Source organism: Rhinopithecus roxellana, chromosome 21 (genome assembly GCF_007565055.1).
Source record: "Rhinopithecus roxellana isolate Shanxi Qingling chromosome 21, ASM756505v1, whole genome shotgun sequence".
Taxonomy (NCBI): domain Eukaryota; kingdom Metazoa; phylum Chordata; class Mammalia; order Primates; family Cercopithecidae; genus Rhinopithecus; species Rhinopithecus roxellana.
Window position 1 is genome coordinate 17653850 of NC_044569.1, and position 23640 is coordinate 17677489.

The 23640-nt window shown below is 43.4% G+C and overlaps 1 protein-coding gene across 9 annotated transcripts in view; it reads left to right on the forward strand.

Moving 5' to 3' along the window:
• FHOD3 (formin homology 2 domain containing 3) overlaps positions 1-23640 on the forward strand; it is a 498596-nt gene that overhangs the window by 411258 nt on the left and 63698 nt on the right. For all 9 annotated transcript variants that reach the window (XM_030925939.1, XM_030925940.1, XM_030925941.1 and 6 more), the window contains one exon: positions 15386-15682. In XM_030925939.1, coding sequence (XP_030781799.1) covers positions 15386-15682 — 297 coding nt within the window. The remainder of the gene's footprint in view (positions 1-15385; positions 15683-23640) is intronic.

A 23640-nucleotide genomic window follows, 5' to 3' on the forward strand; every position in this document is an offset into this window, starting at 1 on the left:
TTATGTACGGACAGGCAAGCTCTCCCAGGAGATACTCTTGTCTTTGCTTTATTTGGAGAGGCACGATGATATTGTACACTGCAGCCTTGAGCATCAGCTGTTTTCCTGCCTGCTCTGCACACTGTGGGACCGTTTTCTTTCACATTAACACAGGGACGGTTCGCAGGCACCAGCGTTTACACAGTGTGTGTTGATTAACCCTACTGCTAGCACTGTTTGGTTTAGTCAAGTGTTATGGCTTAGAGCCTGATGTAGACTTAGCCAATCGAAGACAGCAGAGGCTTTTAATTCTAGGAGAGTTGACTAAATATGGCGTAAAGTTTAATTTAAGCAAGGCCAGACTCCATGACCTTAGCAGAACTGGATATAGCAGAACGATATTGTCTGTCCAATTCTTTGCTGGCTCTCCTAGCCTTGGCTCATTCTGCTGGACCAGGTTGGCTCCTCCACAGCTTCCCATGATGTCCCGTTACTCCTGATCCCTGAGCCATGGAAGATTGTCCCAGGCAGATGGCTCAGTCATGGATGAGTAATGTCGGTCTTAAAATATTGAGACGCTGAGAGTCAAGACAACAGACTGTCCTATAACCGCCGTGTATTTTCCAAACCCTGCCTCATATCATTGCTATATATACATTGTGGTATTTCTAGAGGCAATATGAGAGATACCCTCCTGCAGAGTTGTGGTTCAGCACTTTATCCTGGGACTTTTAACTAAAAGTTGTACCTCCAGTCGTTTACAGAATGATTGTCTAAACTGTGAAGTATAGAACAGCCCCGAGCTGAGAGGGAATTGTCAGTATCTGTAAATGTCATTTGTCCTCATATTTTTAATCTCCTTGATGTTTGTGGCAAAAGACAATTTCTTAAGTGTTTGATTGAATTACAGTTTAACTCGAGACCATTCTAGCCAATGCAAAAGAATATTTCAGCTTCAGTAAGAATACAGAAAATAGTCATTGTGTGTGTGTATATGTGTAGTATGCATTTGGGGAAAATAACTTATGTCAGTGTGCTTTCAAAAGAATATTTGCAGCTGGGTGTGGTGGCTCATGCCTGTAATCCCAGCACTTTGGGAGGCCAAGATGGGTGGATCACCTGAATTTGGGTGTTTGAGACCAGCCTGACCAACATGGAGAAAACTGGTCTCTACTAAAAAAAAAAAACAAAAAAATTTGCCAGGCTTGGTGGCCCATGCCTGTAATCCCAGTTACTCAGAGGCTGACAGGAGAATCGCTTGAACCCGGGAGGTGGAGGTTGCAGTGAGCCAAGATGGTGCCATTGCACTCCAGCCTGGGTGACAGAGCGAGACATCATCTCAAAAATAAATAAATAATAAATAAATAACATTTGCAAGTGTTATTTTCTCTTCAGAGAAGGGATTAATAGAGACTGAGAGAATGTTTGACCAGAATTACACAATAAATGATAACTGCTTCTCAAAGAGGAATACCGGGCTTGAATCTGCACATAATCAAGAATTCATAAACTAGCATCATTTGATGTTGTTTGCTTTTTTTTCTGGAAAAACATCAAAAGTACTGGCTCCTGTGAGATCTATAAGAGCTGTCCATTGTATGTTAAGTAATCAGGATCCAAATCAGCAAGAACACACAGTCTTCCTTTTCCTGATACGTAATTGATTTATAAAATTGGAAATCTCAAGTGTATGAAAAGATGGTGGTCTCAGAAAGAACCACAGAGGTTTCCTTTTGCTTTGTAGACATTTGCCCTTATGACAGAAATGCAAAGTTGGTATAACCGAGTTGTTCTCAGCCTAGTTTATTCTTTGAAGCATTCTGTTAGCATCCAAATAATAGTATATTCTTTTTACCAAGTCCCATTTTCAAATGTCCAAAAGTAACCTTTTGCTTATCCCTAGTATTTCCAGTATCCCAACATCTGGAGGAAGAATCAAAAATATAATCACACATCCAGATGTTGGTCCTGCACCAACACCTGGCGTGATGTCCAAACGTGCCAGGGATTGCCTTGCCTTTTCACTCTTTACCCTTGTGGGATCATGCAATCGTAATATGCTTTACATTTTGGTAGTGCTCTGTCCCTTTTTCTCAAACGTATCTGGGTAGGTAGGGGAGATGTTATTATCCACGTTTTACTGAGGCCCGAATAGATGGAAAGCTGTGCTTCAGACCATCCTGGCACAGTGCTGGGAGTGTAATTAGTGTTCTGATGCCCATCTCAGCCATTTGTCATGGAGTCATGGCTCGACCATGTTTGCACTGCTGTTCCTATTAATGCCACACCATCCCTTTGCTAACCTTCTCACCAATATCTGCAAAAATTGCAGCCTACATTTCAGAATTATGTTTACAAGAAAAGGAAAAACTAATATTTGTTATTGACTTTTCTATGCCTCAGGAGTACAGGTCCCTTTATGGGTTCTTTCTTTTATAACTCCTGTTTCAGATTCTGAAGAACTTTCAAAAGAAGAAGATATGAAAACATTAAAAACTCCTTTTCCTTTTGTCTTACAAAACGTACTTTTTAAAAGGGAAAAGCTAGTGATAAATACTGGTAGCATGATATGCCATCTAGTGAGATCTCTCAGTCAAAAGCTTTCCCAACTAAATCTGCTATAACTTTTGTATGAATGATACCACTAACCCCCACCACCAAGTCAATATATACTTGAATTATTTTTCTGTCTGACCCTCTTGTGGCTTAGCAGATGTATGTCCCTATACTGCCTAGACTTGGTGATGATGGTCTAAGTATTTTCCTTTTTTCTAAAAGTACCAGCCCAAGGGAGGGAAAGGCATATATATATACATGTTCCCATTTGCGCTGTGTTGGAATTAATGGAGGCAATCAGCCCAAAGTTTGGGCAAACATGGAAAGGCATCTCTTCATTTGTTGCTTTGATATCCTTTCCTTATTTTCACTGATCCCTGGGGGTAGACATCAGAATATCTACTTAGTAAGCTTATTTCCTATTAATTTTAGAAACTCATAGATGATTCTGAAAGCACCTAAGTGATTCTCATGATCAGAAAAGGTACAGTGTTCTTATTAGGATAGAGTTCTTCAACATAATTCTTGAGCAAGTTGCTCTGAGGATGAAAAATAGTAATAATAATCTGTGTACCCACAAGTAAAGTCAAGATAGCCAAGTAACCTCTTATCCCAATTTGTGTCAGATCCAGGTAACCTATTTCATGGAAACAGAGTACAGAGAAACTACTCATCTGAAAACCAGATGTTGATGGTGGTCCCTGGAAGGGTGTCCCAGGGTTGAGCTGCCTTCTCTGGAGAGCTAGAACTGTGCTCCCTCCTTGCTCCCTCTTGTACACGAGTCCCTCCTGAGGCCAGATGGAGATAAATGACATTTCCCAGTGGAAGGAAGCAGCTGTCAAGAATTTAGAAGTGGCTTTCACCCACTAACTTAGCCAGGAAAGCAAAATTGTGTCTACATTATTTTATTATGAGCTTGATACTCTCCATATTGCACACAGAGATAATACATCAGAGATGCATTTGAAAATCATGCCACACTGTATTATTTTTATTTATGTCAGGGAAAAATATGTTTGACAGTGATTTTTTTTCTCTACCTGTAATTGGATTCCAGGGTATTTCCAAATGTCTGATTGTTTGGCCCTGGAGATATATATGGCCTATATGGCCATGGCCTACTCACCAGCAGCACTTACATAAATTATTGACAAAGGTTAACAATACTTCCTCTCACAGATCCAGGCATTTAAAGTATGGGTAAATATGGTGATTCCTGTAGCCTCCTGATCCTCAAACCTGGAAATAAAATTTAGACATAGAGTATCATGAAATGTTTAGTTTGTCTAAATGATTTTTCCTGTGGGCATCCATTTGTCATTTTTGGCTGTCATCATTATTAGCATTGACTGCCTTTGTCATCTTCGTTGTGTAAGATGTTTTGAGTACTCCTTCAGGTGTAGGCACTCTCTGAGGTTATCTAATCCACACAGCAGAAATCAGAAACATCTGGTGTCCTGTTTCCAACTGGCACGGTAGCAATGGAATATTGTCCATCATCAGCCTAACACTGCATGCTACTTCTCTTGCATAAACCTTTTGGATGCCTCCAGTTCAGTGTTTCATGAATTGGCAGGAAACTAGATTCCTTGTGGTTCTTTGACTCAGGGCTACCCCCCTCCCTGCCTCACCTGACTGCTGCTACTTGATGCCATTTTGTCAATTGGACAAAATCTTTCATCAATTCTACCCAAGGCCGAGGCCCTACCTGCTACACCTGCTGTGGGCAGCCTTTGCAAATCATCAAGTTTTTCTGCCTTGCCATTTCTCAGTCTCTAAAAATTTCCCTTTTTCTCCTCATAGAAGTGAACTTTGTCTGCAGTGTATCTTCTTGCATCATATTTGGAAACATTAATCAGGATTGAATCCTTCTGAAGTAGACAAGGTATAAACCTTAAGTAAAGATAGGCATAGAATAGCACTGGGAAAGGTGGTAAAGAAGAGCATTATTTATAAGGCAAGAGGATAGCTTGAACCCAGGAGTTCAAGGCTACGGTGAGCTATGGTCTTGCCACAGCACTCCAGCCTGGGTAACAGAGCAAGACCCCAACTCCAAAAAAAAAAAAAAAAAGAGAAGAGGAGGTGGATATTACCTGATCAAAATGATTATTTCCTAGGCAGCTATTAGGTGTCAAGAGCTGTGAAGGGACTGAAACATTACCCTAATTGTAAGCTAATATGCTGCCTTGCCACAATTCCGTGGATGCTGGCAGAAGACACAAAATTCCTGGGTCAGAGACAAAGGACTTCATTACTTCTAGTGATAGCAATAACCAGAGTATCAACATTTGTGCCATTTCCCCAAGCCCCAGTTCCCACAGGGTGATGTGAATAGGGCCCAGTAAAACCTGCAGGCACATTGTGGGGAAAGGAACCCTGAGCCTTGGGGACCTGAACTCTTTTATAATGGGCAGTAAACATGCCTTCCGTTTGTCCCAGAGGGAGACATTGTCTTTATTACAGGGGGCAGTAAACCAACTACATCTTTGCTCTAGAGAGACCCTATTTCTGTCTTCTAAGGCTCTTTGCTATGCACACATCCTTAGAAAGATAGTGCAGAAAAAAGGCTATCAGTGTCTTTGCTTGCAAGACTGAAGAAACATGGGAGAGCTGTAGAGAATTGTTTCCCAATATTAGATTATAATGGTTTTAAATCAACCTTTACTCTGAAATTTGTATCCTAAAGTCTGTTTAGTGTAAACAAAAAATTCAAGTTTTGAACAGCAATTAGCTTATTCTTATTTAACCAAAAAGTAAGTGCCTCGGGAGCTGCAAGACCCTGCCTTGAGCAGGCGCTTGGGATGAACAAGTTTGCTGCATCTGGAGACACTCACAGAGAATCTGGGTTGTTGGCTGGGTGAGACATCAGCGCCTTTCATCCCAGGTGGAAGCCTTGGATCAGTGCTTCCAGGTGCAGTCAGGAGGCTCCACGTATCAGGACAATGAGGATTCTTGAGCCACCATGGTACTTTGAATTTCCAGACAATGACTGAGACCAGTGAAATTAGCAAAGAAGAATAACTCTGGGGCTCCTTCTAGCATCCTTGTCCATCCTCAATTTCTTAATCACTACTCTGCCATCTCCATCACTCTCACTTTCCCTCCAGCAGCCCTGCTTTCCCCCATCCATCTCTGGAACACATTTGTTCAAAATGAGACAACACCTGCAGTATAGCAAGACACACTCGCGTTGATTTTCTGGTAACTGAAATACACTTTTTCAGGAGAACCTCTGGGTTCAGTGACTATGTGGTGTGTCTTGTCTGCCTCTGGACGTGATGTGCATCTTTGGAGCCTTTTGAAGTTCTGACTTCTGTGAGAAGGCTGCCTCTGCCAGATACATCAGGAAGTTCAAGTCACTTTTGGTTCACTTTCTGGATCCATCCCCCTCCAGATGCCTCTGTGTCCTCTAGATAATCTCCAGGCTAAACAGGATAGTTGCCTTTTGTGTCGTGTACATTTCTCATTGTTTTCTCACCATTTCATCTCAGTCTTTTCTCATCATTTGGTCGCAATCCTCTCATGGACTCCTCTTCTGCCTTTTTACTAAGTGGTGGGTTTTTGTGAAGTTCCTCCACAGCTCCCCTCTCTTTTCATGCCACATCCTGTCACTGGGCCCTCGCATTCCACCTGTGATTTTTACCTACCTCCCATATGCTTTAAATTCCCAAGGTCTGTACCGCCAGCCTTGGCCTCCCTGAGCTCAGGGTGTGTGTATTGCACTTCCCCAGCCATCTCCATTGAATGCCCCTCCGACCCTTCAGACCCACCAGGTGCCAGGCTGAGGGCTATTCAGATGGGAGGTGATGTCTTCTCTCATCCAGAAACCCCCACCCCAAACCTGCTTGTATTTTCTAGGCCCCACCTGGGTAAGGCCATCTCTCTTGGCCCAACCATTGAAGCTGGAACATACATATAATTTTTTATTCCTCCTTCAACATGTACCTTACATCCAATCAGTCCCCAAGTGTCTTTTGTGTTGTTTTCTCTCAAATCAGCCCTCTTTCTTTTCTCTTCATTGCCAGTGCCTTAGGCCTGGGCTCAACCATCTCTGATCTGGGCCATTTCAATCACTTCTGATAGGTCTCACTTCTTCCAGGTTCTTCTCAGCAACCCAATTAAAAACAAAGATCTGTGTACCTTTTCTTAAAATTATCAGGTGGCTCTTCATTATCTACCACATAAATTCAGATCTTACGTGACATTCAAGACTGTTTGTTACTCATACCAACCACCACAGCCACCCCCCAACAAATGTTACACTCCATCCACACCAAACCACAATCAGTACCTGAAAATGCCATGCTCTGTGCTTGGAGTACACTCTTTCATTGGGTGCCCCCTGGACTGTTCATCAAGCTGAGGCACCTTCTCTTCTCTAAAGCCTTCCTTGGTTCTTCTCTTATGTTTCCCTTGCATCTTGTGCACAGTTGGGATGCAGGGCTTACTTCACTGTCCATGTGATAATTTGTTCCTCCCAAGTGTCTATGTGCGCCTAGGGCAGGGCACGTGCCTGTGCCCACCTTTGTTATTCCCAGTGCTTGGAATATTCCCAGGTATTCAGTACATGGGTTATGAGTTGGCAAATAGTCAAGCATGACAAAAGAAAGCAGACACACGAATCTGCAGAGACAGCTGTTTCCTGTGTACCCAGGAAGAAATTTATTACATGAGCCATGGGTGGAGGACACATCTTTGACTATGCAGGCCACTCCATAAGGACTGAATAAATGATGTTGGTGTAATTAATAGAGAGGAAACTTTTACAGAGAGTTGACATATCTGGGCCATTTCTTTCTGAGGATCTAACTTTAGTAGAATAGTCACACTATATGTTAGCAATATGAGAATAATTGAGCCTGAAATTGTCTTCTTTTTTATCCTATATGATACTACAGTGGCGTTATATACATATTAAGCAAGTGAACACTATCAGAAGTGTAATCTGAGGGGCAAGAGAGTGGGAAGTGGAAATTCTAATTTAAATAGTGCTTTAAATCCTGTCTAATATTCATATCAAGTGTATGTCCCTGAGGGAGCATGACCACAAGGAACATGGATCTTTTCTTCTTTTCTTTGAACCATTCCTGATTCCAACATGCCCCTTGTAGTATGAACAATTTGCTGCTTTAGAGTTTACAGATTTGTATTTGGGGGTAATATGGCCCATGAATGCAATCCCAGCACTTAAGGAGTTCCACTGACACTGAATTAAAACCGTGATTGTCGAAACTATGGAGAAGTTATGGGATCTATAAGGTGGCACTGTCCAAAGGGACTTTTGAAGGTAATTTTGACTCTACGTGGTCAAAATTGTTCAGGTCAAACAGGTTCAGGCCTAAGCCATCTCTGAAGATGAAAACTATCCATCTTCAGAGGGGCTTAGATCTGAAGCTCTTTGGAAAACCAAACTCTGAAACTTGAGGACAAAACATGGCTTAACTTTTAAGGCATAAAAATTAGGCTATTGAAATCAGTATTTTGCAAGTGATGAGCTGTTTCTTTTGTGAGGCTTGAGTAGAGTTTCTTTTGTGAAGCTGAGTTTGTGCCTATCGTCGTGCAACTATTCCTGTAGAGCAGTGATTCTCAACCAGGGGTGATTTTGCTCTTCTGGGGGACATTTGGCAGTGTCTGGAGACATTTTCAGTTGCCACAATAGCAGAGGAGAAGTGGAGGGTTGGTGCTGAAGCCTCTAGTGAGTAGAAACCAGGGATTCTGCTAAACATCCTACGGCTCATGAGGCAGTCTCCCAGAAGAAGGAGTTATTCAACCTAGAATACCCAGGTAGCCAGGCTGAGAAACCTTGCTCTAGAGTGAATCCAAGTGAACAACCTAGCAAGAACTGGTCTAACACCAAAGGCAAAGTCTAAAGGATTTTCAAAGTTGTAAGCTTTTTTCTCTTGGGACCTTTTTCAGATTTCTGTGATTAGAACACACGTCTGTAGTCAATCGTGTTAGTTATTAGCTCTGAGCTGGGGAGGTCCCTGGAATCTACACAGTTTGGAGCAACTATTATAGAACTGGCTGGCCCAGCCCTTGGTTTCATAAGACCTGCCAGAAAGCCAAGTCCTGGCAAAGTCATCAAGGCACTACCACAGATTGAAATCAACTGAAGCCACCCAGAGATGTATCAAGTTCAAAACTCTACCATCAATTTATCTCTTCAAAGAAAAGTTGCATGACCAGAAATTCTAATTGGACACTCTAAACTCAGCTGTGAGGGACATGGATGAAAGCAGAATTAAAACATTCCTGCCGTGTGTGTGTGTGTGTGTGTGTGTGTGTGTGCGCGTGCGCGTGTTCAGGAATGATTAGATCTTTCTCCTTGATTGCTTAAGTCACCACCACACAGTATAACCCTGTGATTAACATCCCAAGCTTTGTAGTCCAGCTGATCCAGGTTCAAATCCAAGCTCCGTTAGCATGAGCTCTGCTTAGCAGTGAGGTCCTGTTGGTCAGAGGATTACTGAAGATATTCAGTGAAGGGACTGTTTACAGAGGTATAGGGAGGTCATGAGACCATGAAACTGTGGTGATGCTTCACCCAAAGACTAGGCAGTAATGGGACACTGTTCTCACCTTCAGGCCTGACGGAACTTGGTGAATGACTAGGACTTGGTAAGAGCTGTGGCCAGAGGAGAGAGACCAAGGGACAGAAACAGTGGCCTGACAACCTCTGCCAAACTAGGGCCCTACGTGAAGGAAGCAGGGGTGTTAATATCCCAGCTTCCTTCTTCCTACCTTTGCTAGAACCTCCAGGGGCCTAGCCAGGGAGAGGGAGAGCAAATACAGGTGGTGTTCTCTGCGGGGGTCAGCATCCTCAGGCGCAGAGCAGAACAGAGCATGGATCAAACAGTCAGAGAGTAGCCAGCCTGCTGTGTAGCTCTGGGCAAGTTGCTTAACCTCTCTGAACGTGTTTCCTTATTTCTCACGTGGGGACATCAATCTTCACTTCATATTGTAGGTATGGGAACTAAAGATGATGTAATATGATTCCTAGCACAGCACCCGGGTATAGAAGGTGCTCAATATGTAGTGAGTTTGATTTTTACTGCACTAGGCAAGCAGGACCTGATGTCCAGTGAGGTTTTGGGGACCAGATGAGGAGTTGATGTTGGGATTTGGGAGGGAGAAAGAAAACGAGATTGTGTGAGTGAGCGATGGTCTGCCCTGGCTGACTTTGCACAGGGACCAGCTGGCTGAAGTCCTCAGGCCGACTCGTTCCTCATTTCTCTCCCCATTTTGTGATCTGCCTGAGGAAAGCATGGTCACATTCTCCATCTGATGGGGCAGCCTTTACATTCTCATACCTAAGACAAGCACTTAGCTTCTCCCCCATGCTGTGGGGTTCTCATGTTGATAGATTCCCATCCTGGTTTCCCAGCTTCTCTCACTCCAGTAATGTCTGTTTCTTTGGTGTGAAGAATTCCTTTTAGTGGCTGTGTTCTGGTTATGGGTTCTTCCCTACAAGCTGATGACAGCCTAGTTCCCTGTTATGTCACTTTGAGGATACCCTGGACCCCTTCTTTTCTATTATTTCTTCCTCCTTGCAAAAAGTATCCATTACCTCATCCTTTTATGCAGTTTAGTGTTGATTTTTTTATTTGGCCCTTGTATTTCCCCCTACCCCAACCTTCAAATCTAGCTGCAAGCCCTCAGAGCCAGGTCAGCACAGGCTCTGGCCAAACACATTTTTCTGGTCTTTGCTAAATGCATCCTGGCAATGCTGAGATCCCATCGGTCTGCACTCTTGGGCTGTGATCCAGGAAGATGGATCCCGGTTTTGGATGCCTGTAATGTTACCAGGCATTCCTTGCTATGTCTTCCTTTTATTTCCAAATGCACATCCACTGCTAGGAGAAGGATTGCCTGGGCACCTGACCCAAGTCCTTCCTGCAGTTCCCCTCCCGCCTTGCACAGCCCAGGAGATGCAGTCAGATCTTTGTGTCCCTCCTCCATCCAAGGTAGTTATGGAAAAGCATGGCAAGCCCTGGCATCTCCTGACCTGCCGGGTCTGGGGTATCACTGTCACTCCTGAGCCTCCCTTGAAGATGCTGCTGCAGAGTTCTTAGAGGCATTACATGCTGGGGAAGGGACACTCTGCTCCTTGCAACCTGACCACCCTGGCACGGGCCTTCACTGTTCTCTCCTGGCCTCAGGTTTCTGAGGGCAATACCAGAGCCCTCCCCATAGAAAGGCTGTGAGGGCTTTGGAAGGCGGTTCCTGTGAAGTGCTCAGTAACCATTCCTCAAAGGGAGCCAGCAGCCCTGCTAACTCCCTGCCCTGCTCCTGTGTGAACAGAGTTCCTCCCCCAGCTGATGTCTGGGATGGAAAAACCTCCTGCTGTTCAGAGTCTTAATCCCTTTCCCATGTGTTCTTCCAGTGGTGCTGTGTTTTTATTTTCTTTTTCTCTTGAGCTCCACTGATTGCCATTCCCCTCTTCCTCCTCTGTCTCTCTCTCTCTAAGGGTTTGCTTCGTGGACTCTTTTTTTTTTTTTTTTTTGAGACGGAGTCTCGCTCTGTCACCCAGGCTGGAGTGCAGTGGCCAGATCTCAGCTCACTGCAAGCTCCGCCTCCCGGGTTCACGCCATTCACCTGCCTCAGCCTCCTGAGTAGCTGGGACTACAGGCGCCCGCCACCTCGCCCGGCTAGTTTTTTGTATTTTTTTTAGTAGAGACGGGGTTTCACCGTGTTAGCCAGGATGTTCTCGATCTCCTGACCTTGTGATCTGCCCGTCTCGGCCTCCCAAAGTGCTGGGATTACAGGCTTGAGCCACCGCGCCCAGCCGCTTCGTGGACTCTTGACTCCACACTGACTAGGGGCCTCACCCCACAGCTCGCAGGCACACCCAAGCTGTTTCCAGCAGGAAGCCTCGCTTGCCTGTGATGCAGGTGGAGACAGGGCTCACCTCAGACTAAATGAAACCCAGAACAACCATCACTGCCCTTAGGGTAAAGTCCCAGATCCCTCCATCAATACACAGGGCTGGTTGCCCTGGCCCCGACAGCCACCCAAACCTCCTCTCACTCCTCCTGCCAGGCCACACAGCTTTCGTTCCCTCTGGCACGCAATGGGCTCTGGGTCCCTGCATGTGCACTTCCCTCTGCCCAGGACACTCTCAGTGTTTCCCCTCTTTTAATTCATTTTTATCCCTTGAGACTCTACTTAAACGTTATTTTGCCACAGAGACTTATGTCCCAGGCCTGGCCAAAGACCCTTGCCATGCGTTCCCAGGGCACCGTGCATTTTATCTTACACATCCATCACTCTTACAAACGTATTTTTGTTATTGTGTCTGCTGATAGTTGAGAGGTGGGGGTTTCCCTGTGCCCACTAGTGGCAGAGCTCGCTCACTTTTGCCACATTGATGTCACGGCAGGTTGTTCAGGATCTCTCTAATCTGCTTCTCTCTAGCCTCTGTGACACAGCTGGGTCAGTCTCATGGGTCGCTGTGTCTGTCTTTTACCACCAACACCACATTGTCTGGCCAGAGAAAGGCTCATTAAATTCTGGGACTGGTAACAGTGAGAAGTTCCTAGGAGGGAAACAAACACCTTTCCTCCCTAGTTGTTGCCAAAGGTCGTAGCTCCCTTTAGGACTTTTCCTACAGGATTATATGGCTTCTCCTGTTTCCTGGGGACTTGGTGGGTATAAATGAGACTTTCTCCTGCATCCACCCAGCGGGCAGCAGACCTGGCTTAGAGACACTAACTCAGAAGGAGCTGGGTGTGTGTGTGTCTGCGCGCGTGTGTGTGTCTGTGCACGCGCACGGAAGGAAGTATGAGTGAAGGAAATCCTGCTGAAAGATAATGGGAAAGGGGAGGAGAAATGTTCCGGAGTTCGGTGTGGAGTCTCAGAGCTGTCCTGGGTGCTTTCTGAATATCAACAAGAATGCTGTGAGCAGACGCTGGCCCCAGGACCACGCTGGGGCTCTCCAGCAGGAGAGGAAGGCAGGGTCTTGGCCCTCAGGCAACTTTCCTGTGTTTGGTTAAGACAGCTGGAGAAGGGCTCTGCCATGGACCCTGGCAGTTTTGCTTGACTTGAACGTGTGTGACAGTTATTTAATTTGTTCATCATTAGGACGGCCTCAGATTTGCAATCAGACCTTGTAGACACTGAGTCATGTATTCTGGGCAGGAGATGACTTTGCCAATTACTACCTCCCCAGCAGTCATGACAAAAAGAAACCACCCCAGTGGTTGAAATCACAGATTGAAATATGTGATTCCAAGAAGTTAGGCCCTAGTGTATTGGAATGAAATTGTACTGCTCCCCCGCAAGAGCGTGGCTTTTCCAGATCTTGTGTGTCTGTTAGCTCACCTGCTCAGGGCCAGAGCCGCTGCTTGGGTAGAGTCCTGCATGTTCAGTGGAATGGAACACGGCAGTGCACACACACAGGCTGAAGTCAAACAGCCATCAATCACAGAGCCTCCCTACTCTGCCCAGACCCCTGGGGGTGGTGAGTAGACACAGGCTTATGGCAGCCAACTGACCCCACGTCCCTGTCTGTGATGAAACCACCAGGAGGGGCCCTTGCTGGTTTTCACCATATGCTTACCAATTAAAACTTCAGTCCATGCCACATGCTGGGCTGTTGGAAACACATTTTTATTTTGATGTGGCTATTTTGAAGTCCATGTGTGCAAAAACATGTGCTTTCTGTCAACCAAATGATGACGCTGCCGCCGCTGAGGCCGTGCTCTTGCCATGCTTGTAAAACTAATGGGGTTTTGTATCTCTCCTAAATACTCTATTATCAGATGAAAAAGAAATTACCATAAAAATTCCTTCAGTACCAAAGGGAATGTTTCTAAAAGGGCTGTTCACTCCATCCCATGACCCAACACAGTTTTTACTTTTAAGGAAGAGTGTATGATGCTCTCATTCTCAGGCGCGCAGCCTCACAGCTGTGTGCCCACTGGTTTCCTTCTGTGACTGCCACCCATGCCTCTCTGTCTGGAAACTGTGCCCTCAGATCTCCAGTTCCCCTCTTGGGATGCCCAGGAGGGACAGCCCCTCAGCTGCAGAAAGGACTTTGCTGCCCCTCCCCATGTTCTCCAGCCTTCCCGGGAAGCAGGTTCCTGCCCCAGGCTGGAGTTCCCAGTAGAAGATGCACAACTACAACCTGTAATCAGAGGAGAGAAATTTACTCCTCTACCCCCAAATTCCTACCTGGCACTCAGGGACATTCCCACAGAGGAGTGGGATTTGGAAGTTGCCCAGGAACATAAGGAAAGGTGGTATTTCATCCTCTCCACTGCATCTTCCCTGCCCAGCTAACTCCCTTACTCATCCTCAGAGGATGGCAACCTGAGAGCAGATGAAGGATTGGGGGTGATGGCCTTGTGGGTCCTGAAGAATGAGTTGCTGGGAAGCTGGGGTTAGCTGGACCCCATGCCTCGTAAGGTCTGAATGTCCCTCCCCCTTAGTAATGCCCATGCCCAGCCTGCTGAGGGGCTGGTTCTGTGTGCCCCATGGCCAGCCGTGCCCATTACCTGGTGCAGCAGGATGCCTCCACAGAGAGCTGCCCTGATCTGCATGTTCTCATGGAGTCTGGGCAGGTCCCTCTCATCCCCTGCCATGTGCAGACCCTGCCAGAATTTCTGTGTTGCTTTGAGCAGTGTGTACCGAGGGTTCAAGCACACGCCCTTAGAGTCCGTTGCCAGGGTTCCAGAGGAGTGGCTTTGCTCAGCCTGAGGGCAGTTCCTTTAAGAGTGAGCCGCCCTCCTCCAGCCTTCATGTGTGGCAGTTGGCTCAGAATTTTGTGTATTCTCAATCATTTTGCTACATATCCACAGCTCATAGCTGAGAGCTTTGCTCAGCAAAAAAAAAAAAAAAAAAAAAAAAAAAAAAAAAAATGCATAAACCAGATTGTGCCATTTCCCTGTTCCCTAGAGTGTCACGTGAGTGAGAACATGATCATCTTACCTCAGTGACAGCATCAGATCTCCAGCCTTGATAGGTTTGCAAATAGACTGTGACCATGAGTGATTCTTCCAAACTGCTTTCAAAATCAAACTAACTTCACATTATGAGCAAACATAACCCAAGAGAAGGGTGATGAACCTCACTGGTTCAGCCAACTGATTTCAGAACACGTTAGCTGATTTTCATCAGCTTGATCCACCATGGATTTTGTTTCTCTTTCCCCAAACAGGCAATAGGGTTACATATTAGTTTCGTATTGCTGTGTAACAAGTTTCCACAGACATAGCGATTGGAAACAACACTCGTTTATTATCTCACAGTTTCCATCTGTCAGAAGTTTAGCACAGCTCAACTGAGCTCTTGACCTTGGCTGTCCACTGCCACAAGGCTGAAATTAAGGCTGCGGCTGGCTGAGCTCTTACTAGGAGACTCTGGGAACAGTCCACCTCCAGCCTCGCTGAGGGTGATAGCAACATCCAGGTCCCTGTGCCTGCAGAACTGAGGTCCCTGTTCTGGTAGGCTGCTGACCAGAGGTGGTTCTCAGTTTCTAGAGGCCACCTGCATTCCCTGTCAGTCAAGCAGTAGTGATGTGGCAGATCCTTCTCCTGCTTCGAATCTCTGACTTCCTTTTCTGCTGCCAGTTGGAAAACTGTCTGCCTTTAAAAGGCTTTCCTGATTGGATCCAACTCATCTAGTTACTCTCCATATCGTAAGGTCACTGACTGGGACTTTCCTGTCATCTGCACAATCCCTTCACGGCATGGCCTCCGTGAGTGTTTGAATAGCCAGGGGATAGGTCTCTTAGGGGCTGTCTTTGGACATCTGCCCACAACAGAGAAATCAACCTCACATCCATTCTCACCTCACATCACCCTTCCAAGAAATCTGTTGTCAATATAATCTCCATTGTTGTCTCCACCAGCAAGTGCCGGGGATCCTGAGCCTGAATCAGAGGCAGAACCGGAACCAGAGGCAGGGGCAGGGCAGATTGCTGATGAAGCTGGCCAGGACATAGCCTCTGCCCACGAGGGTGCAGAGACCGAAGTGGAGCGGGCACTAGAGCAAGAGCCGGAAGAAAGAGCCTCCCTCAGTGAAAAAGAGAGGCAGAACGAGGGGGTGAACGAAAGGGACAACTGCTCTGCCTCCAGCGTCTCGTCCTCCAGCAGCACATTGGAGAGGGAGGAGAAGGAGGACAAGCTCTCCGGGGACAGGACGACTGGTAAATGAAGCCCCTTGTTTCAGTCGGCATGTGCCAGGGAGGCCTGGGGTGCAGGGGCTGGTTCGCTAAGAGCCTGTCCGCAAGCTGGTCTCTGAGGTGACCTAGGTCAACCCACTCATGCGGCTGTGTCACCCAGTGTCTGGGGACGAGGCGTGTGGCCATGCTGGCAGCCAGCCAGCAGCTTTCTGCCCTGTAGAAAGACGGCCCCCAAACCCTCTGCCACACCATCACATTCATTACCTCCACACCTGAGGAAAAGGGCCCCGATAAGTGAGGGCTTTTCCTGAGGAATAAGCCCCAGAAGAGAAACCTCTCACTTCCCCTGACTGTTCCATTGTGAATAATAGTAAGGTTGATAATAGTAAGGCTTTTTCCAGTTTTGATAGAAGTTTAGAAACTGTCACATTGTCGTCTATTCCTTTAAAAATGTGATTACTGAAGAGTGTTAATCATTTTGACTGGACATTTCAGACTGGAAAAGATTTGTTTAAATGGATTGAATGAGTGTTTCCAAAAAATTGTGGTACGCAGTGTACTGAGGTCAATTTGATGTCCTGGAATATGGATAATTTGTTTTCTACATTATACTCATAACCATTCTTTTCTTTGTATAAAGAACAAGCTTTTCCTTATGGAAGTATATCTTTTTGGTGTTACGCGTAATACTCATTCAGTTCTCCTGTGAATGGTAACTTTAGAATTAGGGACCAAATGGAATGTTAGATTATAGGTTTGGTTTAGCTTGAAAGAACCTCACCAAGGACTTGAGGAGGGCGCCATAGAGGGTTATAGGAATTATAAATAATTCATACGATCTGTGACATCAGAGGGTTACTTTTCCTACCCATGACTTACGTGCTATCAAGGTGGTAGAATGCCTCCTTTTCAACAAACACTCCTAACCAGTGGAGTCAGGTCTAATGGACCAGCCTTCGTTAAGCTGCATATGAGTGGTACCCACTCAAGTCAATGTCTTAGGCCCAAAGGACAATATGACGCCTCTACCAAGGCCTGCCAGCCAGTGCCATGACCCATGAATAGCTTATTAATTCCCAGATTAAAAATACATTGTCTCAGAAGCGTGGATGAACGAATGAATGAAACCAGAATGTCTTCCAATAGACCTGTCAATCAATGGCATAGTCTAAAATAGTTACTATTTGGATTTTTCCCAGTTAGAATATACTACTAGATTTTATACTTTATATTGCTGGTCACTATGATGCAGTAAAAAAGAGAAGATAAAAGACTATTAGTTTACATATTAGGAATTATTGCATTGAAAATCCAGTGTCTTCATTTGGTTGAATATGTATGTGTCAAAAGGTATTATATATACTGATATTTACTTAGTTTCTTTCAAAGTCAGATACAGTTAGTCCCCCAAATTCTACTTCTTATTCATATTACTGTAATTATTGTGGTAATACTGGATGTAGGGTAAGTCTTACTGGTCAGATTGGTCTTAAATCATGTTTTATTTATTAGGAATAGCTTTAAGAATTATTCATCATAACTGGGTTTAGCAGGCCTAAAATATATCAAGAAATTGGATTAGTAAAAATATACCAGGCTACAGAGCTTTCTTGGGTCAGATTGTCCAGTATTCTTCCAAATAAGGACAATTTTCCAAAAATGGAAAGTGCTCCCAGTGAAGAACCATTGACTTTCTGCCAAAAGTGGGCAGTGTCCAAGTGTTTAGAAGCAGGAATTAGGGCTTTGCAATGATTTTTCTGCTTTGCTCCGGTGCTGTTAAGAGATTTCGTCATGTTTATTTACTGTAGCTTATTGGATCCTAAAATATCTCACTGTTCACAGGCATCATTGGCCACTGTGGAGTCAGGGCAGCTATGTCATTATAGCTCTTGCTTTTCAGAGTGCTGTCAAATCACAGAGCAACCTTAGAGATAATTAAAATGATTCCCAAACGTATTTCTAATGACTATGTCAAAAATGAATTTGTAGGACTTGAAAAAGTCTCATTCCAGTTATGTGGTTCAATTTTTCTTTGTTTCATGTCTTCTACTCTAGGGCATGCATGTGAGAAGCTTTATCATAGCATGAATTATGCTTTTTTATAATTACTTGTATAATTGTCCTTTGTCTCCACTTGAATGTCAGCTTTGTGAGGATGGGGATGTCTGTCTATTCATTGTGAGTGCTCACTTCCTAGCAGGGTCTCACAAAACAATCGATGAATAAATGAAGAGGAGTCTGGCTAAGATGGGGAAGCTTCATTGCTCCTGGGTTCTCCCCTCTTACAACCAACATAGCAACACCCTGAGAATACCAGAACAATCCATCAGAGGAGGACTGTGAAATGTGGAAAGAAGAATGCAGACAGCCTAGGAAGCTCTAGACTTAAATTACATGACAGTGAAGTTCCAAGTAAAGCTTATTTCCCTAGCCAAAGGACTGGGAAAAGGATTGCCTAACAGAACGGAACACAGGCTTTTTACTTATTAATACTTGTTGTACCCTAGACAGGCACTAATGAAAAACCTGACCCAGAGTCAATGGAGACTGATAGGGAGCTGAACCTCTGGCTTCATTTGGAGGCGATACGGCAATGTGAGTCAGTGATTTAATTTCCCTGGGAAGGTAGTGGGGCCAAGGGAGGGGGCACTGACCTTCGACCCTCCTCATCTGCAATGAGCCTGTGTGAGTCAGCACTCTTGCTGGGGTGGTGACAGCAGGATCCAGCAGGGAGCTGAACATCTCCCTCCACCAGCATCTGTATGCTATACCTAAAAAGGCTGACTACCTACTAACAGATAAGATAGGATCCAAAGTCTAATAATGCACAAAATATCCAAGACATAATGGAAAAATCACTCATCATTTCAAGAGCTAAGGCAATCGCATCTTGAATGGGAAAATGCAATAAACAAATGCCAACACTGAGATGAGCCAGACGTTGGAATTATGTGACGGAGATTTTTTTTTTTTTAATTTTTTTTATTTTTATTATACTTTAAGTTCTAGGGTACATGTGCATAACGTGCAGGTTTGTTACATATGTATATTTGTGCCATGTTGGTGTGCTGCCCCCATCAACTCGTCAGCACCCATCAATTCATCATTTATATCATGTATAACTCCCCCTCCCCATGATATGCCCCAGTGTGTGATGTTCCCCTTCCCGAGTCCAAGTGATCTCATTGTTCAGTTCCCGCCTGTGAGTGAGAACATGCGGTGTTTGGTTTTCTCTTCTTGTGATAGTTTGCTAAGAATGATGGTTTCCAGCTGCATCCATGTCCCTACAAAGGACGCAAACTCATCCTTTTTTATGGCTGCATAGTATTCCATGGTGTATATGTGCCACATTTTCTTAATCCAGTCTGTCACAGATGGACATTTGGGTTGATTCCAAGTCTTTGCTATTGTGAATAGTGCTGCAATAAACATACGTGTGCATGTGTCTTTGTAGTAGAATAATTTATAATCCTTTGGGTATATACCCAGTAGTGGGATGGCTGGGTCATATGGTACATCTAGTTCTAGATCCTTGAGGAATTGCCATACTGTTTTCCATAATGGTTGAACTAGTTTACAATCCCACCAACAGTGTAAAAGTGTTCCTATTTCTCCACATCCTCTCCAACACCTGTTGTTTCCTGATTTTTTAATGATTGCCATTCTAACTGGTGTGAGATGGTATCTCATTGTGGTTTTGATTTGCATTTCTCTGATGGCGAGTGATGATGAGCATTATTTCATGTGTCTGTTGGCTGTATGAATGTCTTCTTTTGAGAAATGTCTGTTCATATCCTTTCCCCACTTTTTGATGAGGTTGTTTGTTTTTTTCTTGTATATTTGTTTGAGTTCTTTGTAGATTCTGGATATTAGCCCTTTGTCAGATGAGTAGATTGCAAAAATTTTCTCCCATTCTGTAGGTTGCCTGTTCACTCTGATGGTAGTTTCTTTTGCTGTGCAAAAGCTCTTTAGTTTAATTAGATCCCATTTGTCAATTTTGGCTTTTGCTGCCGTTGCTTTTGGTGTTTTAGACATGAATTCCTTGCCCATGCCTATGTCCTGAATGGTACTACCTAGATTTTCTTCTAGGGTTTTTATGGTATTAGGTCTAACATTTAAGTCTCTAATCCATCTTGAATTAATCTTCGTATAAGGAGTAAGGAAAGGATCCAGTTTCAGCTTGCTACTTATGGCTAGCCAATTTTCCCAGCACCATTTATTAAATAGGGAATCCTTTCCCCATTTCTTGTTTCTCTCAGGTTTGTCAAAGATCAGATGGCTATAGATGTGTGGTATTATTTCTGAGGACTCTGTTCTGTTCCATTGGTCTATAGCTCTGTTTTGGTACCAGTACCATGCTGTTTTGGTTACTGTAGCCTTGTAGTATAGTTTGAAGTCAGGTAGCGTGACGCCTCCAGCTTTGTCCTTTTGACTTAGGATTGTCTTGGCAATGCGGGCTCTTTTTTGGTTCCATATGAACCTTAAAGCCGTTTTTTCCAATTCTGTGAAGAAACTCATTGGTAGCTTGATGGGGATGGCATTGAATCTATAAATAACCTTGGGCAGTATGGCCATTTTCACGATATTGATTCTTCCTATCCATGAGCATGGTATGTTCTTCCATTTGTTTGTGTCCTCTTTGATTTCACTAAGCAGTGGTTTGTAGTTCTCCTTGAAGAGGTCCTTTACATCCCTTGTAAGTTGGATTCCTAGGTATTTTATTCTCTTTGAAGCAATTGTGAATGGAAGTTCATTCCTGATTTGGCTCTCTGCTTGTCTGTTACTGGTGTATAAGAATGCTTGTGATTTTTGCACATTAATTTTGTATCCTGAGACTTTGCTGAAGTTGCTTATCAGCTTAAGGAGATTTTGGGCTGAGACGATGGGGTTTTCTAAATATACAATCATGTCATCTGCAAACAGGGACACTTTTACTTCTTCTTTTCCTAACTGAATACCCTTGATTTCTTTCTCTTGCCTGATTGCCGTAGCCAGAACTTCCAACACTATGTTGAATAGGAGTGGTGAGAGAGGGCATCCCTGTCTTGTGCCAGTTTTCAAAGGGAATTTTTCCAGTTTTTGCCCATTCAGTATGATATTAGCTGTGGGTTTGTCATAAATAGCTCTTATTATTTTGAGGTACGTTCCATCAATACCTAATTTATTGAGCGTTTTTAGCATGAAGGGCTGTTGAATTTTGTCAAATGCCTTTTCTGCATCTATTGAGATAATCATGTGGTTCTTGACTTTGGTTCTGTTTATATGCTGGATTCCGTTTATTGATTTGCAAATGTTGAACCAGCCTTGCATCCCAGGGATGAAGCCCACTTGATCATGGTGGATAAGCTTTTTGATGTGCTGCTGAATCCGGTTTGCCAGTATTTTATTGAGGATTTTTGCATCGATGTTCATCAGGGATATTGGTCTAAAATTCTCTTTTTTTGTTGTGTCTCTGCCAGGCTTTGGTATCAGGATGATGTTGGCCTCATCAAATGAGTTAGGGAGGATTCCCTCTTTTTCTATTGATTGGAATAGTTTCAGAAGGAATGGTACCAGCTCCTCCTTGTACCTCTGGTAGAATTCAGCTGTGAATCCATCTGGTCCTGGACTTTTTTTGGTGGGTAGGCTATTAATTGTTGCCTCAATTTCAGAGCCTGCTATTGGTCTATTCAGGGATTCAACTTCTTCCTGGTTTAGTCTTGGGAGAGTGTAAGTGTCCAGGAAATTATCCATTTCTTCTAGATTTTCTAGTTGATTTGCGTAGAGGTGTTTATAGTATTCTCTGATGGTAGTTTGTATTTCTGTGGGGTCGGTGGTGATATCCCCTTTATCATTTTTTATTGCATCTATTTGATTCCTCTCTCTTTTCTTCTTTATTAGTCTTGCTAGCGGTCTGTCAATTTTGTTGATCTTTTCAAAAAACCAACTCCTGGATTCATTGATTTTTTGGAGGGTTTTTTGTGTCTCTATCACCTTCAGTTCTGCTCTGATCTTAGTTATTTCTTGCCTTCTGCTAGCTTTTGAATGTGTTTGCTCTTGCCTCTCTAGTTCTTTTAATTGTGATGTTAGAGTGTCAATTTTAGATCTTTCCAGCTTTCTCTTGTGGGCATTTAGTGCTATAAATTTCCCTCTACACACTGCTTTAAATGTGTCCCAGAGATTCTGGTATGTTGTATCTTTGTTCTCATTGGTTTCAAAGAACATCTTTATTTCTGCTTTCATTTCGTTATGTACCCAGTAGTCATTCAGGAGCAGGTTGTTCAGTTTCCATGTAGTTGAGCGGTTTTGATTGAGTTTCTTAGTCCTGAGTTCTAGTTTGATTGCACTGTGGTCTGAGAGACAGTTTGTTATAATTTCTGTTCTTGTACATTTGCTGAGGAGTGCTTTACTTCCAATTATGTGGTGAATTTTGGAAGAAGTGCGATGTGGTGCTGAGAAGAATGTATATTCTGTTGATTTGGGGTGGAGAGTTCTGTGGATGTGACGGAGATTTTGAAGCAGCCATCATGATACCGCTTCCGTGAGCAGTTACAAACACTTAGGGAATACATAAAAAATAAAATATCTCAGCAAAGAAATAAAAGATATTAAAAAGAACCAAAGGGCAATTGTAGGACCTGAAAAACACAGTAACCAAAATAAAATACTTACTGGATGGTCTTAATAGTAGATTAGAGACAACAAAAGAAATGATTAGTCAACTCAAAAACAAATCAGTGGAAATTATGAACTCTGAATGACAGAAAAAAACAGACTGAAAAACATGAACTCAGGGACCTGTGAGACAGTAAGACTCGATCTAACACCAATTCATTGGAATCTGGAGGGGAGAGAGGGTGTAATGCTGAAAAATTATTTGAAGAAATAATGGCCCAAAACTTCTCAAATTTGTCAGGAAGCTGAGCAAACCCTAAACAAGACAAATTTAAAGACATTTACACCAAGACAAATGATAGTCAAACTTACGAAAACTGAAGACCAAAAACAAGCAAACAAAGTTTTCTAAGAGGCTAGAAAGAAACGTTTTACCCATAGGGGAACACCAGTCCAAGTGACAGCACATTGCTCATCTGAAACCATGGAGGCTAGCAGGAAGGGGCACAATATTTTGCTAGTGCTAAAACAAAAGAACTATCAACTATAAATTCTATATCCCGCATATGTATCCTTTAAGAATGAAGGGAAAATAAGACATTCTCAGATAAAGAAAAACTAAAAGAGTGGGTCCCTAACAGACCTACCCTCAAAGAATTACTACCGGAGGTTCTCCAAACAGAAAGAAAATGGTGACAGAAGTCTTGGAACTTCAGGAAGGAAAGGAATGGGTGAAAACACGGATAAATAAATACTTTCTGCTTATGAGTTCTTAAATCATACTTGATGGTTGAAGCAAAAATTATAACATCATTTGATGTAGTGCTCTGTGTAGGTAGAGGAATACTTAGGACAACTATACTTTCAGAGTGGGGAAGCTAAAGATATCTAAATGGAAGTACGTTTTCCACACTTCAAAGTGGTTAAACAGCAATACTAGTTTACTGTGGTTAGTGTGTATATTGTAATACCTAGAGAAACCACTACAGAAACCAGATGAAACAATGTACTTGAAAACACTATAAATAAATCAAAATGAAATTCTAAAGAATATTCAAAGGGGATCAAGAAAGATTGACTAATGGGTACAAGTATACAATCCAATGGAGAAAATAAGACCTAGTGTTCTATAGGATTAGTAGGGAAATTATGGTTTACAATAATGTGTTGTGTATATTTCAAAATAGCTACAAGAGAATACTTTAAATGTTGTAAAAAAAAGAAAAGACTATTTAAGGTGATGGATATCCCAGTTACATTGATTTGATCTTTACAAATTATATGAACTTATTAAATTATCACGTGTACCCTGAAAATATGTATATCTATTATGTATCAATTGAAAAATTTGTTAAAGTAAAAGTATTCAAGTAACCCATAGGAGACCA